Source organism: Candoia aspera, chromosome 3, assembly GCF_035149785.1.
Source record: "Candoia aspera isolate rCanAsp1 chromosome 3, rCanAsp1.hap2, whole genome shotgun sequence".
Taxonomy (NCBI): Eukaryota; Metazoa; Chordata; class Lepidosauria; order Squamata; family Boidae; genus Candoia; species Candoia aspera.
This window is the reverse complement of record NC_086155.1, coordinates 117,753,040-117,778,829: the sequence shown is the minus strand read 5'-3', so window position 1 is coordinate 117,778,829 and position 25,790 is coordinate 117,753,040. Positions and strand designations below refer to the sequence as shown.

General features: G+C 37.9%; 1 protein-coding gene across 1 annotated transcript in view; it reads left to right on the top strand.

The window, feature by feature from the left end:
- Window positions 1-25,790, top strand: part of ADCY2 (adenylate cyclase 2) — a 138,669-nt gene that overhangs the window by 94,346 nt on the left and 18,533 nt on the right. The window contains exons 15-19 of the mRNA XM_063298714.1: window positions 2,707-2,791; window positions 12,234-12,371; window positions 12,794-12,916; window positions 14,777-14,961; window positions 16,020-16,104. Of these exons, the coding sequence (XP_063154784.1) occupies window positions 2,707-2,791; window positions 12,234-12,371; window positions 12,794-12,916; window positions 14,777-14,961; window positions 16,020-16,104 (616 nt within the window). The remainder of the gene's footprint in view (window positions 1-2,706; window positions 2,792-12,233; window positions 12,372-12,793; window positions 12,917-14,776; window positions 14,962-16,019; window positions 16,105-25,790) is intronic.

Genomic DNA, 25,790 nt, shown 5'->3' with positions numbered 1-25,790 from the left:
TGTATTCACTTATGGCAACTTTCACCAACTTTCCAATTTACTCTCTCAGTATCTTTAAAGATTAAATATTCACAATTCTTTCCTTTTTACAGATTTTACAGCTGGGACTTTAGGAGGGAGAATTTCCCCAAAGTCTCATCAAGGAATAAAGATGGAATCCCGTAAACTTAGATTCACTATAACAGTTTCAAAAGATTCTGAACTATTTTATTTGTTCGTTTGTTTTGTATGCTGCCTGACTCCCAATGACTCTGGGCAGCTCACCACTAAAATATATATGGACATATATGCCCTACCAGGAAAATTGAATGATGGTGAAATATTCTAGGAAAAACTTTTCTTGAGTTCTCTTTTCCTATTAAAATTATTGAGCAAATTGATGATTATTTTCAGAATGGCCATAGGCTGGCCTTAACAAGCTGTTATATATAGTGATATTTGATTCTGACTTCATTGGGTAGTGGGATAACAAACTCTATATTTTCCCCATTCCACAACCAACTAGCTTTCTTTCTAGGCAAAAGTACAAAAATTGTTTTAAAAAATGGAAGTGAATAATCCTTTTATAATTCTATTTCATACACTTTACATAAGAAACTTTCAGGGTATTGAGTTGAAGGTTTCAGCACATTGAATTTCCAAAAGGCAATGCTTACTGCTCTGATTGTTTGAAAGCAAATGATACACACAAACTCTCTCTCTCTCACTTTCTCTCTCATTTTTATGCTACTCATTTATATGAGGGCTTTCTCTTTGTTGCACCTGATAGAAGGGAGAGCTGCTGCAAATGTTTATATTAGAAAAAATGTTTTAACAATGAAACTCTTATGTGTTCCAAACCTCTGCTCTAATTGAAATCTGTTGAAAGCTTCATGAATGTACTTTCAAAATGAAAAAGAAAGACTCAGAAATTATTGTGCTCTTAAAGATGAAAATTAGCTCTCTGTGATTTTCCTACAAGAATTTATCACTGGATCCCTTATTCTTACACATACAGTATACTTAAAGATAAAAATGAGCATTTAATAATTGAATTTCTCAAATGAGCAGTTGACCACTATGGAATGGAACACTCATCAACAGATTTGTTATTTCCTGGGCTATAAATCCCACAATAACAAGAACCACCACCACAACAACCAAGGAGCATAGGTGGGCATGGAATGTTGCACGTACACCAGACACTTGAAGAAGAAAGAGGGCGTTGGAAGAATATCTGAAGGACAGTGAAGAAGATGCACTGAAGCTAGTACACCATGAAGGCTTACTGAATACCAGAGAGACCAAACTGGCCTATAAAAAAGACCAAATGAAGAATAGGACATGGCAAGGCACAGTATTCCATGGCCAATACATAAAAACCTAGCAGGCAAAGCAGATAACAACAAGACCTGGCAATGGCTAAGAGCAGGAAAGTTGAAGAGAGATGGAAGGGCTAATTCTGGCTGTACAAGACCAAACCTTAAGAACAAATGCATATAATTCCAGAATTGAGAAGACAGCAATGGACAGCAAATGCCATCTCTGCAAAGAAGCTGAAGAAACAGTGGACCACCTAGTTAGCTGCAGCTAGAAGATCGGACAGATTTATTACAAACAATGGCATGGCAAAGTAGCAACAACGGTGCATTGGAATATCTGCAAGAAATACCACTTGCCTGCAAGCAAGAACTGGTGGGACCACTGAAGAGACAAAGTAATAGGAAATGAAGAAGCTAAAGTGCTCTGGGACTTTAGAATTCAAACAGAGAAACATCTGCCACACAACACCCCAGACTTAACAATTGTTGATAAGACAAAAAATTCTGGATAGTGCACACTGCAGTACCTGGAGACAGCAGAAGAGAGAAAGAACTGGAGAAAATCACAAAATTTAAAGACCTGCAAATAGAAGTAGAATGACTGTGGCAAAAGTAAGCAAAGATAGTACCAAGTGCCTTGGGTGCAATTCCAAAACATCTGGAGCACCACTTGAACACCATTAGCATTGACAAAATCACCATCAGTCAATTGCAAAAGGCAGCTTTACTTGGAATAGCTTACATCCTGTGACGATACCTTTAGTATTATTAAAGAACAACATCTGCCTCTCCCAGGTCCTTGGGAAGGACTCAATAGATGGACAAAAATGCCAAATCCAGTCTAAACATCTGGCTGACTGTGTGACCAACAACAATAATAGTAATTTTATCCCACCTTTTTGGGGGGGGGGTCAACTCATGGCGGCAAACATACCTAATACTCCTGCCTCCTATTTTTCCTGTGACAACAACAAACCTATGAGGTGGGTTGGGCTGAGAAAAAGTGACTGCCCCAAAGTCACCCAGCCAGCTTTCATGCCTAAAGGAGGCCTAGAAGTCACAACCTCCTGCTTTCTAGGCCAGCACCTTCACCACTACACCAAACTGGCTCTCTCACTACACCAAGCTATGTTTCATGGCTTTCAGGAAATAAACTACCGGTGGTCCCCCATAAAACCATTATGTTTGTAGATTTTTGTGGAGAAAAAGGTGTACTATGTACACCTCCTTGAGCCCCTGAATGGAAGGTAGGATATAAATCTAACGAATAAACAGTGTTGGTGAAAAAATACAGTGTTTTTGTGTATCTATTACATAAGCATTGCTAGAGGCAACGAAAACAGCAAACATTCATGTTACGTTTACATGGTATTGGTTTCTGTAAAAAACCCTTCTTGTCTTTCAGAAAATCTATACTTGGAATCTCCTTTGGAGCTGCCTTTCTGATGCTGTCCTTCATTCTTTTTATCTGTTTTGCGGGACAGCTTTTGGTAAGTGTTCAGTGCATGCTGAATGCAAAAGGCAGATCTTTCTGCATAAGTAATTGGGCCCAAACCCTGCTTCATTACTGAAGACTGCTTTCTCATTTCAAACTGCCTACAGTCTCTTTCAGGTGCTTAATTGAGAAAGGAGATCTCAGATGACTCTTTCTTGGTGTTAATTTACTTACATTTTATTTAATTTTCTGAAATGCATTTATTTATCTTTGGATGGTGTTCCACAGCAGAAAATGTAAGAGATTCGAATTGCAACTCACCTTATCTGTTTCATTTAATGGCATTTTACTTTGTCCTAAAAAGTGCTATTATTATTTTACTGGTGATACTTCAAGCGTTCCAAGTTTTATTTTTCTGTAATGTGTGAGAAGTGCAAAGAACATAAATGCAATTTAAGTTTTTGAGAATAATGCTAATTTTAAATCAGTGGCATGTGATAAAAATATGCTGATTGAAATTATTATAGCTAGGAGGGCTGCACAATACTTCCAAGCAGCAGCATATTTTCCTGGGATTGTATGATTCTGGGGGAAAGCACAGCTCCATTACGGTGGTGTAAACAGATAAATGTCACATTGCTATTTCTGTGTGCTCTGAAGCACCTTTTGGAGATCAAACCTGAAATGCTGTACAGACTAAAATGCTAGACCATTAGGCTCCCATGTGATGTCACAGATTGCTTTGAAATTGAATGTCACTTGCTTTTAAACCAAGCCAGACTAAAACCCTTAGCTCTATGCGATATGGCTCAGTGTTTTATTTTTCAGAAAAGCACCCTTGATAACTAAGAATTAGTTCATTGGATTCAACTCCTGTTGGGTTAGCATAAGAAGTCGGGCCTTCCCTCTTCTCTACAAAAACCAAATCAATATTCATGTAGCTGTAATATGAAGTTAAAATGTAGAGAATTCCCTATTCAGGTTCCAGCTTGGAATGTTGCTGACTGTTTTCCACAAAGAAGGGTCAACTTCCAGTTGAAGGGATTAAGTGAATTCTCCTACTGCTTAAAGAGCCACAGATACCATCACTTGGCACAAGTGTCACTCAGTTACTTGACAATGAGACTTAGCCTATATTCTTTATCCCCCCCCCCCCAATATCTCACAAAGTATTTTGGGGACAATTGAAAATACTTGCCAGGACATATCACTTGTTCAGGCACCAGGATTTCTGAGATTTGTTACAGAAATAAAAACAGACTTGCTTTCTTGCAATAGAATCTAGTGGCATTCTGTGCAACCCTTTTTAACAGTGCTTGACTTCTAAGCTTGTACATCAGTTTGTTGCTGGAAAATGAAAACTGGCATACCTGATTCAAATAAAATTGTTTGGCTTTCTCCTCTGTAGCTTCTCTTCATCCTTACTGATTCTCCAAATTGGGCAAAAAACAGAAAAGAGTCATATGAAAAGGGAGGAAGACATTGGGGAAGGAAAGACAAAGCAAAACACCGTGAAAATACAGTAGCCACAGGAGACCATTCCAAAGCTGTGCTAGGCAAAAGAATTTTAGAACAAGATTGGCTTGAAATAAAAGTATAACATTTTATTCTCCAGAAAAGATTTTTTGTTTGTGTCAGGTTTCTGCCTCTTTCTGACCATAGCATCATATAATTCCCTTTTAGCTCTGCCACCATCATATCATAAATAGGAAATGAAATAGTTTAAGAAATCGTTACATACTCAAAATGGGCCATTTTGAATTCAAGATGGTTCAGATTCAAAAACTTCATTAAGAGCATGTTGACCTCCCTAACAACACAGTTGTTCTGTATAAATTACAACAATTCTGTATCATTGAAAGACATTTTTCCTTTATGGGAAATTTAAATAAAGTCTCTCTTAGTTGCCTAGTTGTAACTAAATTTTTGCAACTAGTTGCAATTAAATTTTTGAGCACTGGAGATAATTTACTAGGCTTTTAAGATTTTTTTTTCCTTACAAACTAAATAAAGTTATTTTTCTAAATGTACTGTTGCTTGCCAATGATAGTATGACTTCTAGAACTTGCATCTTGGAGCAGTATCAGTACAGGGACTTTATGTTTCCTACTAACAGAGTTGTCTTGCTAGCTGGACAATTTTCAAAGTAAATTGCTAGTTGGTATGATGATGACCTTATATGCCTTATATGGTATTTGGCAAAGAAAGCTCAGCTTGGTTCTTGGTGATTTCATGGGACATGACATGCTCTTGTGACAGTAGGCAAGTAGTTTGCCATTACCTTCTTCCATGCCTCCCATTTGTATAAATTATTTAAAAGCCTCCACTGACATATTTGCTCCAACCCAGAGATAGTTTATTATGCTTATGTCTGATGAAAATTGATTGGACAAGTCAATCATAGTAGCTTAGATGTTAGTGATTTCAATACAAGGTAAGCGGAACTGCTTTTTTTACATGAAAGCTATTTCTTTAGATTCATAATTTTACTTATTCCAAAGTCTAAGTATAATTATCAGCCAAACCTTTCTGACAAAACTTTTTACCAACAAAACCTAAACTAAAATAAAATGGATTTAGCATAATATTCATAAAACCCCACAATATAAAAATGATTTATGTCAGAGAGAAAATGAGCAAAAAAAGGTATTCTCTTTACCTGCTGACTGTCATTCCATCCTAGACTGCTAGGTAACCCCAGGATGTATCAATAGCATAGACCAAGTTTGGGTAACAAATCTAGTTTTCATTGTTCTTGTGATCCTCCTGAAGTCTACCCTCCAAAATTTAATAATAAGTAACTCAAAATCAAAGACCATGTTGGTGGAAGATGCAGTGAGTATGTACCCCATAGATAGAGAGAGAGAGAGAGAGAGAACTTTTATTGTCACTTCACTATACACCAAGTGTACATTAAAATGAAATTTCGTTGCATTGGCTCAAGCAATAAAATAAGAATACCATAATTACTACAGTATGTAATATACATTCTTTACCCATTCCACTCCTCTAATCTTTATCCCTAATAAATATCAGTCACCCGGCATGTGTACCTGTGGAGTGAGAAGGGATTATTAAGAGTTCAGGGGACAAAACCGTTGCCTAATCTAGCTGTTCTACATTGGATGCAGCAGAACCTTTTCCCAGAGGGCAACAAGGAGAACAAGCCATGATGGGGATGGAAGGGGTCACTAACAATATTTCGGGCTCTGGACAGACAGCATGTATGCGATATGTCCTGAATGAGAGGAAGTGAGATCCCAATTACCTTCTCTTTTATTGGCTTACCTAAATTCATTTCTATCAAATGATTCTGTACTATTATCCCCAAATTAAACCATTTTCTTTCTAAAAAACACAGATCAAGGGAGAGGCACTGTTATGGATCTTCCTCCACACTTGGCTACCCTTATAGATCATGACTGTATGAATAAGGAAGTAACTGTTGGTATTATCCCAGATTCCCCTTCCCCCACTGACTAAGCTGGAGAAACTACCATGATTTATCCAAAAGTGGTATTGTGGTTTTGTGTATTTATGCCCTGAGTTGCTTAAAGAATGGCCCAGCCAATGCCAGCCCTAAGATGGCTTACCACCATCAGAGACCCCAGGAAAGTCCAATCTCTGCAGTATATTAGGGCCCTGGGAATGGAGATCAAGACCCACTTTCATCTTCATTTTAAAAAGAGGGACCTCCAATGAAGAGTATGCTATAGTCAGATGGATCTCAGCATATTCTGGCATTCCCTGGAGGTTTATTATCTTGATAACTGTGTAATTACTACTACTGGAGTACAAAACAATGATTATCTTCTATTTTGCTGTCAGAGAGGGATTGTTTGTAGTTTGTTGGGATGGCACCCGAGAAAGTTTGGCCCCTCTCAAGGCAACAGCTTCAGAGATTGAGAAATATGTCTGTTTTTATAAAGATGCTTGTGTGTGTGGAAAAAATATTAAAGCTACCATTAACTCTACAAGAACCAGACTGGATGCAGCTGAGAATAGAGTATCTCAGCTGGAAGACTGTGGGAAGTCTGTTGAGACATCTATAACTGATTTAATGATGTGTAATAAAACCATTTAGGACAAAATTGTGTACTTAGAATTTCAGTCTCATCAGTCTGATTTATGTGTAATAGGAATTCTGCAGCAAGAGGAAAAAGATAAACCTGTCATTTTTGTGGAAGCTCTAATATGTGAAGTATTCCTGCAAGAAGGATTTTATCAGCTGGAAGCTGAGAGAGCTCATCATGTTCCAGCTTCTCTATTTTGTTCCTCTGATAAGCTTTGGCTATTTATTGTTAAGTTTATCAGATTTGCTGGGAGGGATGAAATATTTCAAAAAGCCTGATCTACTGGTGTCATTGAATGGTGAAGGACAAAGTTTTGTGTTATGTTATTCCTAGAAAGCAAAAACGTGTTTTACATTGTGTGAAAGAAAGTTTCAGGGCTATATTAGATACGCAGCGAATCTTATTCTTAAATTTCTAGACAGAGGTGAATGATCTTTTCAAAATCTCGCAGAAGAAAAAAACATCTTACTATCTTCAGTTCCTCCTGAAGTTATATTGGTGAATTAAAATTTTTGCAAGTTTTGTTATTGTGTCAGCTGACAACTTTGGGCTACCAACTATATTCTGTGAAGTTGCTGTGGCTAATAGGAGAATCTATAATCCTTCCCACAATGATGATTCTTACCCCCTTTTTGCCCCCTACCCTACCTCCATTTTTTTTTCTTCTGACCAGGACACATATATTTTATCTCTGCAATTAGCAGAAATAGACTTTTTATTTTTCTTTTCTACTGGTTCAGGTCATATAACTATTCATCATCATGTGCTTATTGAAGTGGTTAGGAAGTAGGATAGGGAGTAGGGAGTAGGATGCAACCCTAATTATAGTGGATGGGGGGGAGGTCTAAATTTAATGCTTGTTTTTCTTTCTTTCTTTGTTTTTCAGTCTCTCATTTTCTCTTTTTGGGGGGAGGGGTTCTGCTTCTTTTGGCATAGTTGTATACCCAAATTGTGTATAGTGATCCCTTTTTTTCTTGTTCTGTTTCTAATATTAATTCATTTTAATGACTGTTTCTTTGGTAGCATACAATGTTTAGGGATAGGGGTCTTCCAAGATACTCAAATATTATTTAAATTTTTAAAAAGCTGTTACAGAAAGCCCTAATGGAGGAGGCATGCTTAAATGGCAATTGTAAATCTGAAAGAACTGTTGCAAATTTGATTAGTAGATTTTCAAAGCTGATGGTTCGTAAAGAAGCATAAGATGAAGAGTCATTTTTTAGTTCTCATTATTAGACTGGAAGATCAACATTTACAGACTTTTCAGAGCTCATATTTAATTTCAACACTGGGTCATGTATTGTCTGGAAGGGATCTCATTCAAATTTTAGATTGTAATGTTCCCCCCTCTGTCCAAAAACTTAAATGCTCAGATTCATAGTATTTTGCAAGATTTTTTGAAACAAATTAAGTTCAATTGATAATTAGTATTCTGTTAATCCTTTCCAATGTGAATTCATTTTCTTCTCTTCTATACATATGAACTGTTTTAGTTAGATTAATTCCTGATATCTCATTTCTTGACATTTAAAGCTAAAGTGTACAATACAGATAGTATAACTATTTGAGGCTAGGCTCTTGCGAAGTTAACAGCCCCATCTGATAATTTGTATACATTTTTCAAATGATCTTGAATATTTCTTTGTTGAATGATAATGATTTGATTGAGCAGGTGGAACAGGGGATGGTAGAATTTGTATCAAGGAATTACATGTGATTATTCATTGGTAAGTTATCACCTTAGTTAAAGCTATGTCACTGCATACAACAAGGATACCCACTTTCTCATTTTCTTTTTAATCTAGCTTTAGGATTTCTTGCTTATGAGAGTAGAAATTTTGAAAAAAAAATTGCACTAGGATATAAACTTCTACTATATGTGAATGATGTGCTGTTTGATAGTTTAGTCAGATTCTTCTCCTGCTAATTAATTTTGCTAATGTTTAGCACCTTATCTGGTTACTTCATGTTTGTTGTTGTTTATTCGTTTAGTCGCTTCCGACTCTTCGTGACTTCATGGACCAGCCCACGCCAGAGCTTCCTGTCGGTCGTCAACACCCCCAGCTCCCCCAGGGACGAGTCCGTCACCTCTAGAATATCATCCATCCACCTTGCCCTTGGTCGGCCCCTCTTCCTTTTGCCTTCCACTCTCCCTAGCATCAGCATCTTCTCCAGGGTGTCCTGTCTTCTCATTATGTGGCCAAAGTATTTCAGTTTTGCCTTTAATATCATTCCCTCAAGTGAGCAGTCTGGCTTTATTTCCTGGAGGATGGACTGGTTGGATCTCCTTGCAGTCCAAGGCACTCTCAGAATTTTCCTCCAACACCACAGTTCAAAAGCATCGATCTTCCTTCGCTCAGCCTTCCTTATGGTCCAGCTCTCGCAGCCATATGTTACTACAGGGAACACCATTGCTTTAACTATGCGGGCCTTTGTTGTCAGTGTGATGTCTCTGCTCTTAACTATTTTATCGAGATTTGTCATTGCTCTTCTTCCAAGGATTAAGCGTCTTCTGATTTCCTGACTGCAGTCAGCATCTGCAGTAATCTTTGCACCTAGGAATACAAAGTCTTTCACTGCTTCTACATTTTCTCCCTCTATTTGCCAGTTATCAATCAAGGTTACTTCATAGATTGGAACAATTTTAACTTCTTTATAGAGTGGGGTTGTTGGTTGTGTTCTGACTCAAAACACAATATAGGTGTTCAGAGAAGTTTCTCAACTGGTAAATTTAAACTTTTCTTCTATTTTGAGACAAATAAATTAAGATATAGACTAATAGTCTAGAATTCCTTGAAGTAAATGTGATCAAGATGATTCTTAACTATGAGGCGTGGACATTTGCAATGGGGACAAGGGGTCAGAAGATGACATGTACATGATGGCATTATCATGCATCTTATATACTAGTGCCAGATATTATGATGTCATTGCATAGATGTCATTTTGACTTCTTCTCATTTTGTTAATAGATCCCAATGCTGTGAGATTGATTTATATTTTAAAGGTAATTTTTTCTTACATATCATTTCAAGCAAATTAATTGGATATTAAACAACTTGTTGTAAGCCGCCCAGAGTCACTCGCTGAGATGGGCAGCTATAGAAATCAAATAAACAAACAAACAAACAAACTTTGAGCTTAGCAAGGGAGCAGATTTGAGAGCCATAGAGAAGCTGAGGGACTACCTTAGCTTGAAAGACCTTGCAAGCGGCAGGAATATAACGGGCTCCTTTGGAATGGTAGAATTTTATGATAGCTGATGTGGTATGCTGTGCAACACTTGCCCAGTACAGAAAATGAGCATTCCAGGATAAGGAAGCATGAAACTCCACTCCAAGGTATTTATAGGTGAGCACCTGTTCAATTGGAGTCCCATTTATTTGTCATTTGTGAACCTTAAAGTGGTGTTGGGCAAAAACTAAAACTTTAGTGTTCTCATAATTTATTAAAAGTTTTTGATCTGTGCAAAATAAAGCTGGTACCCTAAGTGCTTTTCTCATTCCCACTTGTGAGGTAGACATAATGACTACATCATCGCTATACAATAATGCTGGAATTGCACAATCAGCGAAAAAAGGTGGATGATGGGCTGGAACAGCAAGCGCTTGAATTATTGGACTTAGATAGAAATTGAAAAGTAATGGAGCTAATATTCAGCCTGTAAGTTGGGACAGCTTTAGATAAATGTCCCCAAGGGATGACATCTACCTAAAGGGGTGAGATTCATCTAATTTTCAGGGAGGTATTTGAATAAAGCGACTGAATAAGAGCTAGCAGCCTTTTATCAATCATGGAATGTCTTAGAATATCCCACAATCTCTCCCTTGATATTAGATCAAAAGCTAACTTAAAATCAACAAAGGTTGCAAAAAGGGAACCACAAGAGGGGGTAGAATATTTTTCTGCCAGATGCTGAAGGACCAAACAATGGTCTAGCGTTGAACGTTCCTCTCTAAATCTGGCCTGTTCTTCAGCAATAATATTTTCATTTTGTACCCAATCCATTAACTTTGAATATAAAAATCTGGCATAAAGTTTATTTATTGTGTTTAATAAAGTGATAGGCCTATAATTTGTAGGGCCGAGTCTATTTCCTTTATTTTTGTATATTGGTACAACAATGGCCTGATTCCAGTCAGATGGAAATTGTCCTGTGTTATTAATGTGTGTGAACAAGGTGGCCAAGACTGGGGCCCACCAGTCTTTATTTTCCCTTACTAATTCTGGGGAGATAAAACCACCTCCAGATGCTTTACCTGGTTTTAGTCGAACAATAAGATCTTTAACCTCAGCTATGGATACTGGCAGCCAATCCGGGAGGTTGTTGCAGGAGGGAATCACATCTGAGATTACAGCAGATTCCCTTTTAAAGATGTTATTAAAATGATCCTCCCATTTATCTGCAAATATTTGTGTAATAGGGCCAAACCGTCTATCTGTAAGTGCCTGATTTATTAAAAACGCCAGAACCAAGTGGAATTCTTGAGTGTGTAAATATCTGTATGTGTGGAGCTTTTGGCTCAATTTTATTTTACAATAAAAATTGTAAACTTGCATTTATTTCTGTATTCCTGAATTTGGGAATCAAAATAAACAGGCAATACTCTATGACTCTCAGCATGACAGGACTAGCTTCAGTAGTGAATATTTTTGTGAATATTAGGCCAAATATTTGAATTAATCTAATTAACCTCAGTCTATTTTAAGGCAACAATGTTGGTGGATAATGTTTTAGGAGACTAAATAGTAGTTATAGACTTGCCTGTTTTGGATGAGTTCACAAACTTCTGCCTGCCTCATTAGATCTGGTTAACCTTCTAATAGGTGACTTAATCTTTCTGCAATTAATGCTAAGTATTGTAAGTAGTGTGTGTTGGGGGGCTGTGTCAAATACATTTTAGATTCAAGAGGTGACAGTACCTAGCCAGCCTGTGTTGATCTCAAAAGCAAAATACTTTGCTGGAGAATTCAGAGGCGTTAGCTACTCTGAGAAGTTGTAAAATATCCAGGAAGAAGGCAAAGGCAAACTGCTTAGGTAACACTGGTAACTTGTACCAGAAGGTGAATTTGATTTGAGGCCATCTTTATCTTCCATTTTTTAAAACTGTCTTGCTAGGCATCCTGAGATTTCCTTATACACCAGAAATGAAGTTAAAACCTGGACAGTCTTCTATGCTCGGTGACTACAAGCCTGTGAAGTCCTTTTTGTCTACTATATTGTTTCCTGCTTTACATTCAGAGCATTGTCATTCTAAATAAATAGCAACCTTGGTATTGGTAACCTTGTATTTCTCTCCTTTTGTTTTTGTATTTTTTGCTTGTTGTTGCACTGGATAGTTTTGGAACACTTTTTTTCCTTTGAGGACTAATCAGAAATACTCACAGATACGTGCATTTTCATGTACTGTATTCTGTATTCAGCAGTGTAACAAGAAACTCTCAGCCTTCCTGATGTGGATTCTGAAATCAGCTGGAGTCATTGAAAATCACCCTTGGCTACGTATCATGCTTACACTGATAACAACAGCTGTAATATTAACTATGGCTGTGTTCAACATGGTAGGCTTAATGAGGTTTTGTTCTACTTAATTCTATTGATTTGTTTATTCTGTTTGTGTATAATACCTGCAGTGATGAGAGAAAAGAAGAGATTTGTAAAATACCTGGATTAGATTCTCTGTACTATTGCTTTCAATGTGTTCGGATAATTTGTGTTTCTTGATCAGAACAGTGTGTCAAATAGAAAGCTTCAGACAGGTTGAAAAAAAATTATAGTACTTAATAGAAGCTTTATTTCCTTCATGATGAAACTTTTTTTAAAAAAAGGAGAGCAATATCATGTTTAACTTACGATGAGAACTCCTATATCCTCGTATATACCCATATGTTGTTGTTGTTGTTATTGTTATTTTGCTTACATTCTGTATACTTGACTGAGACCCTATGAGATTTCATTTTTGTTTTGTTTTGTTTTGTTTTAGTTTTTCCTGGATGATGTTGGTGTGGTTGAATTTCTCCCCATTCTTAATTCATCAAATACAAGTTCTCCTGATGCAAGAGATCAGACACTCTGGTATATTCAAAGCAACAATTTTTTCTTACCAGTAAGTTTGTATCTTATTTATTTGTATGACCTATAGCAGATATATTCGGTGTCCATAAAATGACTGAACACTAAGATTCCCCCTGTAGAAAGGCTATTCCATGCACATGACTTATTTCCTAAGTACCTTCATGGTTTTCTTCTACTAAGTAAAGGTAAAGGTAAAGGTTTCCCTTGACATTAAGTCCAGTCGAGTCCGACTCTAGGGGGCGGTGCTCATCTCCGTTTCAAAGCCAAAGAGCCGGCGTTTGTCCGTAGACACTTCCGTGGTCATGTGGCCGGCATGACTACACGGAACGCCGTTACCTGCCTGCCGAAGCGGTACCTATTAATCTACTCACATTGGCATGTTTTCAAACTGCTAGGTTGGCAGGAGCTGGGACTAGCAACGGGAGCTCACCCCGTCACGCGGATTTGAACTGCCAGCCTTCCGATCGGCAAGCTCAGCAGCTCAGCGGTTTAACCCGCAGTGCCACCGCATCCCTAAATTTCTTCTAGTAAACCAGCAGCTAAATGTTACACTGAAAGAGTCAGCGTAAAGTAGCATCTCATTAAGGCCTTACAGACTACTTTGTTTCTTCTCTACTTTGGAGAAGAGTTTGGCTGGATTCGATGGGACTTACGCAGAATTGCAATACAGGTAGTCCTTGTTTAGCAGCTACAATTGGGATCAGCAACTCAGTCCTTAAGCAAAGCAGTCGCTAAGTGAAACTGTGACTGTGCTTATGACCTTACCTCAGGTTTCCTTTGCTTTACAGACTACAAGGTCATAAATGCAAGGATTGGTCACACAGTTACATTTTCATCACTGTCATAATGGCAGACAGTCGCTGTACGAGGCACTCGCCAAATGAGGACTCCCTGTATTCTCTCCTGTTCCTGATTAGGACTGTGCAGATCATTTCACAAGATGCCCTTTTAGATCTTCTCTGTTTAGCCATGAAGCAGCTATCCCAGGAGAAGCATCTTCTGTACATGCATGCTTGGGAGATTTCAAGAGGTTTGAAACAGCTGCATCCAGCAGATCCAAAGAGGTGATTTGCCCCTAAGCAAAGTGCCTCACTGAATGCTTTGCACAGCCCTGTTCTTCTCCTTGGGTGAAAGCCACTGTTCCGTCATCGCCAGTTTCCATGGTTTCATCCCACATCTCTCTGGTAATGTTCCAAATCTTGGAACTCTCCTGACTGCAAAGTAAGCGTGATTGTTATATGAGGAGGATCGACATGATTGGTCCTGCTCATATGGTTCCAGATCCTTTCAGGAGGACCACACCAATGAGATAGGAAATCTGGAGAAAGTCATCCACATGTTACCGTGTTAGTATAAAATGGAACATTCAGTCAGTTTAATCTGATGAGTCAAAAACTCTACAAATGGAAACTAGCGTGTCAGGGAAAGGGGTAGTCAAATCCTTCATCTAGTCCTTTAATTTTCTGTGTGGCTGGAATATTTTAATCAAAAAGAGAGCCAGTCTGGTCTAGTGGTTAAGGTGCTGGGCTAGAAACCAGGAGTCTGTGAGTTCTAGTCCCGCCTTAGGCATGAAAGCCAGCTGGGTGACCATGGGCCAGTCATTCTCTCTCAGCCCAACTCACCTCACAGAGTTGTTGTTGTGGGGAAAATAGGAGGAAGAAGGAGTCTTAGGTACGTTCCTCGCCTTGAGTTATTTATAAAAATAATAAAGGAGGGCTAGAAAATAAAATTAATTAATTAAATAAATAAATAATAAAAAGTGTTCAGTCATTTCACCCCTCCTCCCATCTGTTGTCTGAAATAATACAAGTTAGGCACTGTTTTATAACTAATGAGAACTGGGTCTTGCTTGATTACCAAATACTTATTTGGTTTGATTTTTCTTTTCTAGTATTTCATCTACAGCTGCATCCTGGGCCTCATTTCCTGTTCTGTTTTCCTACGGATAAATCATGAACTAAAAATGGCAATCATGCTGGTTGCTCTGGTTGTCTACAATGTAATTCTTTTACACACACACGGCTCTGTACTAGACAACTACAGCAAGTTGCTCTATACAATGGCACCTCTAAAAAGGTAGGCCACTAAATCTCAACCATTGTTTATGTCCTGGGGAGATGAGAGAAATGGGATGGGATGCCAACTGCCTCCTCTTCATGTTTCTTCTCTCCTTGTAATGTTTAAGAGAAATGGCATGGGACACAAATGATGTCACTGTGTCTTAAGGATCTCATCGCATGATACGTGAGATGAGAAGACAAGGAAGAACAAAAAAAATTAGCCCATCCTTGAAGCTAGGGGGTGGGTAAAATCAGTTCAGATAGTTGGTGGTAGCTTGGTAAGATTAGCATACTAGAAAGGGTAATTTAAATTAGAAGTCAAAAACAATAGTTTTGCTTATTTAAGGCTTTAAAACTGCTCTTGCACTGGTTGTTGTATCTGCAGTCCATTTATGTGTTAGAAATTAATCATCTCTACAGGTAAGGTATTTTAAGTTTATTCTACTACAGCCAACATTTTATTCTTCCAGTTGAATCTGACAGCTGTCTGATATATTATAAAAATTACACGTGAACAGCTAATGCTCCAAGGTTTTTGCTTACAATATTTGTCATGCAAATATGCTTCCTCGTGTTCCATACTTTATTTTGACACATACAAATGATGACTTAACTGGCCCTATCATTATGCAGAGTGAGATTCTTATTAGGGGCAGTTGATTTTGGCTATCCTGAAAGGGCTGAAAATTATTAGCTATTACATTTTTTACTTCTAGGAGGAAGAGAGATTCTGTGAATTTTTAGTTATGGTTAACTTCACTAGACTAGGTATATTAATTTTTTTTGTGAGAATTTGTGTTTTCTTTCAGTTTTTCATGAAGAATATTTTTACCACATCCTGCTTTATTCTTTTTTTGTGCAAGTAGTTTTTTCATGAGAGAACTTTCAGATACAAAACTCTACATAGGTTGGCAACCTGAAATGTTACCATTCAGAGAAAAATTTAGGTCCATAGGATAAACTGGACCTGTGTTTTTGTGCTGGAAATTTTTGCACCATGAAATTAAATTTTCAGAATTTGTGCAGCAGTTTTGATTCCCTGTGATCAAAATACCTATGCCTTTATTTTTACAGGCCAGGGATCCTGAAAGATCTAAAAACAATGGGCTCTGTATCTCTTTTTATCTTCTTCATCACATTGCTGGTACTCAGCAGACAGGTAGGACTCCTGCTCCTGCTTTTTCTCTTTCCAGGATTTTCATATCACTTTGTGCCAAACTGACTAGTATCTTGGCATACCGTTAGCCAAGCTTAGGTATGTCCAAGGATCACAAACTAGTCTATTTTACCTTACTAAAAAGTGTTATGCGAAAGTATTGATCAACCAAAGTCATGAAGGGTGATACAGGTTGCAATTTGGAACATAGGAGGAATATACAGGAAAGTGCAATAGTTAATGAAAGATATGATGGAAATTAAATAGATGTGTTGTATGTTTGTGAGGCTAAGAGAAAGGGGAAGTAGTGTATGTAATAGATCTGAATGAAGGTCTGATCTTGTGGAGCTAAGTTGATGAATACATGCAGGGAAGGGAATGACTTGGGATGAAGTTGAAATGAAGGAATGCTGGAAAGAAGTATGTTGGAAATTTGAGAGGAATGATACTGTTGTGTTAAACTGTTGAACTGAAATGAATAATACAAATGTTTGTGTCTGAGAAAGAAATTATGATGTCATAAATGCTGAGGGAAGATTGAAAAAATTATATGTATAAATGGTGTAAACTTGACAAATGTTAAATATAAATGTGGTTTGCTTCTGTAGTGGTTGTCTGACCTTTTTAACATTTCTGTGAAGACTGCATCTTTGCCTGAGAATTGAAAGGATGCTATTATTATTTTCCAATATAAAAGAAAAGATAGCATGATTAATGCCAGAATTACAAGAGGGGGAGGGAGGGTGGTAGTATGTTAGGCGTGCTGGGGAAAGTGTTCCATAGAGCTGCTGACTGAAAGGATACAAGACATAATCAGGAGCAAAATTTGGGTAGCAAAATGTCAGGCAGGTGGTGTGTAGATCAGATCTTTGCTCTTTAGCAGGTCATTGAGAAATGCAGGAAAGTGAGAAAATATATTGTTCATGTGTTGATTTAGAGAAGGAGCATAATAAAGCAAATAGGCTTGAGTTACAGAATGTTTTGCAAAAATACAGAGTTAAAGGTTGGTTCTGAATGTGATAAGACTGGTCTATGATAGAAGTGAAATATGTCTAAGAATAAATGGAATGTTTAGCAAATGGTTCAACTTTGAGGAGGGAGTAAGGATGGGTAGTGTCCCCTTTGGTTGGTTAAAGTATCTATGGATAAATATATAAGGAATATTTGTGGTAAAGTTGTGTTGTTTGAGGATGTGAATGTGTACGTACTTTTGTCTTTAGATGATGCTATGTTGTTGACTGAGAATCTGAATGGTTTGCAGTGAACATTAGTTTTCCTGGTGAAGGCAATGGCAAACCACCCCACTATAGTCTGCCAAAAAAATGTTGCGAAAGCGGCATCCCCCCAAAAGATCAGACATGACTCAGTGCTTGCACAGGGGACCTTTCACCTTTTTTCACATGGTAGAATAAGTAATATGGATCTGAATTAACGTATCAAAGACCATTCAGGTAATTTTGTTTGACAGGCAAAATGGAACAAATGATTGCAAGTTATACATAAATGGCAAAAAATAGAGTAAGTAGATACATTTGTGTGTAGAATGCCTACTACAGTCGAATGTCTACCACATATGGGAAAGTTGATGAAAAAAACGTTGTGTAAATGCTAGTACAAAGATAGAGATAGTGTGTGGTCTGTGCAAGGAAAGCATGCCAAAAAAATAAAAATTGATTATGTGAAAGAGTACATATGTTATATGGGAATGAGAGTTGGGTATGGTACGTCAGAAGAAATGTTGGGTGTGGTAAATTAAGAAAAGTAAGTTGGATGCAGTGGAATGTCATATCTAAGAAGTGTGAGTAGTAAAACAAAAGATAAATGATCAGGAATGCATAGGTGATAAGTGAATGTGGATTAAAAAGAGTGACCATTTTGAAGGAAGTAGATTTCACATAGTTTGGTCGCATAGAGAGAATGAATCAGCAAATAGATATACGAAAGAAGAATTAATGGGTTGAGAGGAAGGAATAAGACTTAGAAAGTTGTGGTTGGATGGAGTTGATGAGATGCTCAAATGGAGCAAGGTGAGAAGTTTAAAGAACAAAAGGCAATACATGAATTACTTTATGGACTTGGTGGAAAAAAGGATGGTTTGTGTACAGGGTTATGGAAATGACCTTGAAAAAGATACTGGACCACTGCTAAACAGCAGCTTAGCCCTGGAAGGAAGTAGGAAGAAACTCAAAATTGCCTTGCCTTGATGCTTTTGGTATAAAGAGGAGGGAGTTGGGGAAGATAATCTCTTTCAGACTTTCAAAATACTGCTATTATACACTGCAACAATAGAATTACAGAAGTCTTTGTGGAGTCTGTTTCCTGACCTGACATAGCTTGAACAGTTTTCAGTTTGCAAGGATCAACAGATATGGAGAGTATAGTGAATATGTTGGTGTTTAATATGAATTAGATTTCTTTTTATCTCCAGCCTTTCATTTTCCTTACTTACTATTTTTCTTCACTGTGCATAATGTTGCTTACACCAAAAGGGAATACATTCATTAGTATTTGTGTATGTATGAAGAATTGTTTGTTAGATTTATATCCCACCTTTTCTGCAGGAGCTCAAGGAGGCTTACCTGAGGAGATCTCCCTTCATTTTGTCCCTCCAACAATAATTCTGTCAGGGAGGTTGATCTGAGAGAGAGTCCAAAGTCATCCAGTGAATCTCCTTGGCTGAGTGTGGACTAAAGTCTGGGTCTCTCCTGTCCTAATCTATCATAACTATATAACTATTTATTCTGGATGCATTAACTTGTATGCAATTCACTTCTCCCGAATTAAGTACTTAACTTGATTAGTATTAGTATCAATACTATTGTTAATATATAATATTTTAATATTAGTTGGTAAGCAACCACATAGTTTCCTATAGCATCTTAAGCATAATTTTGTTTCAGGACAACATAGTTTGAGACCTTACTTCAGTACATGAATGTTCCTCATTTTATTGTTCTGCATATGATTATAGGTATTACAGGATACTTAGTCAAACTAAGGAGGACATCCTCTTGGTCCAGAAGACAATGCCTTTATTGATTTGAGTCTCTCAGGATGTACTGGACTACCATAAATCCCAGACAGCATGGCCACGGGAATGCTTGCTGGGGATTATAGAAGTTAAATAAGTTATTAAATAAGTTAAAGTTATTAAATAAGTTATTAAATTAAATAAGTTAAAGAGCCAGTTTGGTCTAGTGGCTAAGGTTCTGGGCTAGAAACCAGGAGTCTGTGACTTCTAGTCCTGCCTTAGGCACAAAAGCCGGCTGGGTGACCTTGGGCCAGTCACTCACTCTCAGCCCAACTCAGTGCAATGTAGACTAGTGTCCTCGTGGTGCACCCCGGGAAACGTGACTTGTCACGTCTAAGTAGTCAACACATCTGGCTGCTGGACTTCACAAGGATTTCCCAGCAAGAAAAAGCAGCAGGAACACCGAACTGCTATGCCATACGATTAAAAAAAGAAGTTAAATTATAGTACAGATGGATATACAACCTCCCTGAATCTCACCCCACCTCCCTGGCCACTTGCGCACCCTCCCCACCACTCAATCACCCTTGCCTACCTGGCAGCAGCCACTCCAAGCCCTGCCATGTTCACACCATGCATTTCCACCACCCACACACCCTCATGCAGCTTTCCCAAGCCTTGCTGCACTCACACATGCCTCCCCCGCCACTCACACACCCTCGCACACCCTCCCCAGCCACCCGTGCATTCTCGCGAACCCTTGCCATGCTTGTGCTACACCTCCACACCACCCGCACACCCTCCCTGGCCACTCACGCACCCTGATGCACCCTCTCCCACCCAGTAGCAGCAACCCCAAGCCCCACCATACTTGCACTGTGCCTCCCCACCATTCACACCCCCCCTCACTCCCTCTCCCACAGGCAACAGCCACTGCCTGCTGCCATGCTTGCAAGCTGCCTGGGACTTGTGACTTCCTGCCAGTTTCTCCATGACTTTGGTTGTTAGAAGCTAGCAGGAAGTTGTGAGGAGGTGCTCACTTAATGACCTATGATCCTTGCTTAATGACAGCAAAGGGGACTGCTGGGATTGCCGTCACTAAGTAATACGGTCACGAGACATCACAGTTCACTTCCACATCACTTAGCAATGGAAATTCTGGTCCCAATTGCCATCGTAACTCAAGGATTGAGTTGTATTGTATTGTGCAGCTAAACAATCAGCTTTTTCAAAATTGCAATTATTCCATTCCATTATTTTATATCTAAATAAAGATTTTGCCATAGCATTCTAACACTGATTTTGAATTAAAAATACCAGGATTGTGCACTTTCCTGTTTCTCACAAATGACCTGTTTCTTGCAGTAATTTAGATAAATTGGTTTTCTAAGAGCTCTATTTTTGGTAATACCATTTAGTGCTCTTTTATAAACTGCTAGGAAGGGTTGGGAGAGAAGATGTTTGTTTTCCTCAGTAATTTGGCCTAAGGTAGCAATGAGGCATTGAGAGACTGCAATGCTCATTTTTATGATAAATACAGAATTGGGTAAAAAATCTGATATATTTTTTATTATAAAGCCCGTTCTGAAACTTCACTGTACATAGCCTAGGTATTCAAGATGGCCCTATTTTTAGCTGTTCATAACTATAGCTAGTACCTGCATCCAGGGAGGACCTGTTTTCCTTAACTGATGAAACTAGAGATCCAGCTGTTCCAGCTATTACAGATAGCTCTACCTATTCCATTGTTTCCAGATGAAGAAAACTTCATCATCATCATCATCACAACAACAATAATATAGAAAGGGCATGATAAGATGGCACAGTTCTACAGAATTTTGAAATCATCTATTCATTTTAATGCTTTGTCACTTTACAACTAAATGGAAAACCTAAGAAATGTACTGACATGCATCCTTTAAAAGAAACTTTAACAGCAAATTTCTTTCATCAAATGGAAATGAGAACTAATAGAAAACATGTAGGGGAATTGTATATTGTGGTTAGAATGTAAGATTTGCTGGTCCTGTATCTACTTTCAATCAATCTCACTTACTGATATGAGGAAGAAAGAAATAACTTTTAATAATATTATGAACTCTTTTTTTCTGAATGCCATTCATATTATTGATATATTTCTTGTATAAACAGCACCACATTTTCTGCATGTCTCTCTAAAGTTACTGTTGTTTTGCCTTGTATTTTCTTTCAGAACTATACTTTTTGCTATTGCTGCTTTAACACTGTGACAGATTATGGCTTTGTTCTGTGCTATTGTAGTACAAAGCTAAGGAAAGCCTTACTTGACCAGCAGGAAGTAGTAGAAGACTATTGGGCTGTTGAATTTGATCAAGATATTCTTCTCCTGTGGCCTTTGCAATTATTGTTCTTGGGGTGTACCATCTAATTGAAACTCTTTTTATCACTTTGGAAAATTGAATACCGCAAAGAAATATCTTACTAAGCTGTAAGTGGCCTCTTAATTCTTTCTCAAAGACAGGAACTAAGCAAATGGAGTGTTTTAATTTGCAGTCTCAGTATTAATTAGTAGTTGGAGACTATGATTCTCTCCCATTCCTCATAAGCTTGACCTTACTGCCAGCACTAACATTGCATTGAGCTTTAGAATTTAATATGGTTCATGGACAACTACAGGTAGTCCTCACTTAGTGACTGCCTCGTTCAGTGACTGTTCCAAGTTGCAATAGTGCTGAAAAAGACTTTATGACCAATGCCTGCACCTTCGCAGCATCCCTCAGTCATGAGATTGCCATTACAGTCAGTAGGGGTTGTCCTGTGCCTGACCTATTTTTCCCCCTTTGCAGAATGGAGAGATTGGAAAGGAAGGGATTACAATAGAGTAAGCAGGCACAAAATGGGGAATACACATCAAAAGGAATGTGGTGGCATCTACAGCCCTGAGCACACTTGGGGCTGTGAGCATGCTACATAAACAGCCCAGTGTTTTCCCCCTTTATGTGCCTGCTTACTCTCTTGTAATCCCTTCCTCTCCAATCAATCCACTCTGTTGGGGGTGGGGGAGAAAAAAACAGATCAGACACAGGAGAGATTGCCTTTTTTTTTTTCCCTCGCTTATTTAAGCAATCTCTCTGCTCTGCAAGGGAGGGAGGGGGACAAGAGATTTCTGTAGGCAATCTCTCCTGTGCCTGACTGGTTTCCCGCCCCCCCCAGAGTGGACCTCACTTAGCAATTGATTGGCTTAACGACAGAGCTGCCAGTCCCAGTTGTGGTCACTAAACAAGGACTACCTGTATAGAACTTGTGTCATTATTGATTACAACACACATTTCTCCATTCCAAAGTAATCTTTAATTCATCCCCAAGTATTTAATACATACAGTATATTAGAGTATTATGATGTGTATGTATGTATTACATAGCCTCCTATCTCAAACTTGTGACTTTGCAATGCAAGACATAAAACAATTATTAAAAAACGTAACAGCAAAGCCAGAGCTCCTAAAACTATTATTAATAGAACTGTTATTTAGAAAATTAAACCAATACTAAAAAAAACACACTAAAATATATTAAACATCAAAAATAGATATTGCAAAGAACTGCAACAGTATGTATCCACTTATTGGGAAAAAAGTAATGGGAGCGGAAGGTAGATTCATTGGAGAAGAATATTGGTATTTTTTGACAAATCTATATGCTTCAGTTCTTCTCAATCTCTTACATCTACTTTTATTTCTTTTCAATTGTTTTAGTAATGGAAAACTAGGACTTGAATAAGGTCTTTTTTTTTAAGGGCTAGCTGAAATTTTGAGTAACAGAAACTGCATTTTATGAATCATCTATAAAATTGTATCAGATGTCAGAGAAGAAGTGGTAGAAAGAGGAAAGGTGTGACAGAATTATAATCAAAGAGAGACTGGAGATTGAATAATTGAACTGAATTTTATCCAGGTTTGGCTAGTAATGCCAAGAAGGAAAAAGTAACATATCAAACCATTCTAAAACAAAATATTTAATTTTTGAAAGCAGACAAAAATTGAGATGGTCTGTTCAAAGACCAATCATAAAATAATTCAATACTTTAAATATTGGCCATTTAATAAGACATGGTATATCCATGCAAATGAATGAAAAATGATAGCAGCAAAGTTTGTGGAGATATTTTAACGTTTTACTCATGAAAAAGGAATAGCTTGTTAACTCAGATTTAAAACACTACCAGATTTTATCTCAGAAGTATGTGGGGCTGAAACCTGGGACTGGAATAATTATTTCATCCAGTTTCTGGATAAAATATTATTTTTATTCTAGATGACATAGAATTTATTTTTCAAAAAACTGTTAGGGCTTCCCTGGCCTCTCCTTTCGAGGCAATGTCTGTCTTACCTTTGGTGAAAACTTAGATTCACTAAGCTTTGATTATTTATTATAAGTGTCATATCTATCTATCTATCCATCCATCTATCCATACACACACACACACAGGTGTATAGGATTAAATAGAGATATTTTGGTCACTAAATTTACAATTTTTTATGAGAAAGTATTTGAATCTGGAACTCCTCTTAATGAAGCCTAGGTCTCTGCAATGTTGAAGTCTGATCATGGTCATATGCGCTGTGCAACGTATAGACCTACACCTAATGAATGTAGATGTTAAAATATTGTTACCAAACAATTCTAAATAATGTTAGCTATCTTGGTACATCCTGATCAAATGGAGTTTATTTTTTGGAGACCAGGGGCTGACAATATGAGATTAGGTGGATCCCGCTGTAATTATGGAGAGAAGGCATTTGACTTGGTCCCGATTTTTTAGCTGTTCAAGTCTTCCTCCCCCCTCCTCAGGAATATTTTGACTGTATTTACTTTTTTTTAAAATTCTCCAAACTTTCACATGAGAGTTACTGGAAACTTCACTGACCCTTTTTGTTATTTGAAATTCTACATATGACAAGTCTCTCCTTATCTCCTTAGTCTTATTTGCAAATGATATGTTAGTATTTACAGATAAATTATGGTTTTGGAGCCTTTTCTCAGTATGACATAAATTGGTTCAAGTTTGAACTGATGCCTTTGGTACTTAATGTCTTGTCAAAATCAGCTTCGTCTGGACAGTTTGGATGCTGTCTGAGGCAATCAGTTGTTGAGTTTTTGCTTTAGGGTGTCTTGGGTCTGAATGAATTTGGTGGCACACAAACCTAATAAACAAGCAAACTTGGGTTGAGAATACCAAGGTATATATCAAAATAACAAGAGAAATAACTTGGTATAACAATATGTCTCAAATATATCTGTAGATACAACAGGTGGACCTCACTTAAACTGAAATTACTTTGATGGTTTTGCCTCTTGCTCTAAGTAGACCTTGTGTGGAGGTCTGTGGTTGCACACAATAAACTTGATGTCTTCATACCGTAGTTAAAATGGAACAAAGTCTGACAAGATAGCGTGTGTTTCATTTAAAATGTGATTGACTATATAAATTGTCCTTTGGAAAACATCAGAGTAGGGGTTTCTCTACAAAGCATATGACAGTCACATTAAGTAATTTATCTAATCAGTGCTTTGTTTTACTTCTATCACATCAGCATTAGCAAAGACTGCTTTTGTGGCAAGATTATTCTTACAGATTTTATATTTTTGAGCTGCAGAGAAAAGTCACAGTCCTTGGAATTTAAGCTCATTCTGCATTCCCTGTGTTGCCTATAATTCAATGACTGTGATCAACACAGAGATGAAATCTGATAACACATTGTCCTACACTTTTAACTACCCACATCTCTTTTCAAAGGGGATAGGAAAATGGGAAAAAATCATACAGTTATGATATCTCTTAAAGACTGAGATATCAGATTAAAGCCAGCGTGCACTTTCATTCTTTGGTCTGTACTCAAAAAAACAAAACTGAGACGTTTTAAAATACGTTGTGCGTGTTATTAATTTCAGTTTTGAAAACTGACTTGGTCCTCCACATCTCTTTTAAAGTGGGGAGAATGCGGCTGCTCCTGGGGGAGAGACGGGGATGGTGGTGCAGGAAGGAGGAATGATGGTGGAGGGAAAACAAGCAGTAATGTCTTGGTTGTGATGGGTTGGGGGAACTAGGGTAGAAATCTAGGGGTGAGTTATTCACAGAGAAGGCAGAATTGTGGGTGGTAAGATGGAGAGGGAGGTTATCTGGTTGTGGGAGATGAATTGACAGACGAGGTGCCTGGAATGCCTTTGGAGAAGGACAAAGATTGAATCCAACCGAATGTGTAAGAATCCGTATTGGGGATTATGTCATGGAGATAAGAGTAGCAAAATGTGCTTATTTTTCTGCTCTTACTGTATAAGGCTAGCCAGCAGCCCTGATCAAAATCATCTGCTCTCTGTTGGAGAGAGGAGTCACAGGAATGTCTTCAAGGTCACTCTGAGGAGCATTCTAGGCACCTGTTTGATAAAGTTACTTGAATCTGCTCAAAGTTAGACTCCGAGTGGGCAAGTCTGTGTGAGCTGACTGAGGCATTGTCACCTGGGAGGTGTTTGACCCTATAACCTCTGAGGATATGGACAGGATCCTGCCCACATGTCCTTCAGATCCTATCCTACCTGGTTATTTAAGGTTGTCTAAGAGGTGACATGTGGCTGCATCTGTAAGCACTGGCACATTCAAGCATTCACACAATGACAGTTGAGAGACCAAGCTCCTTTTACTGTTTTAATGAAGCAAAATGACCACAAGAGTAAAGCTACG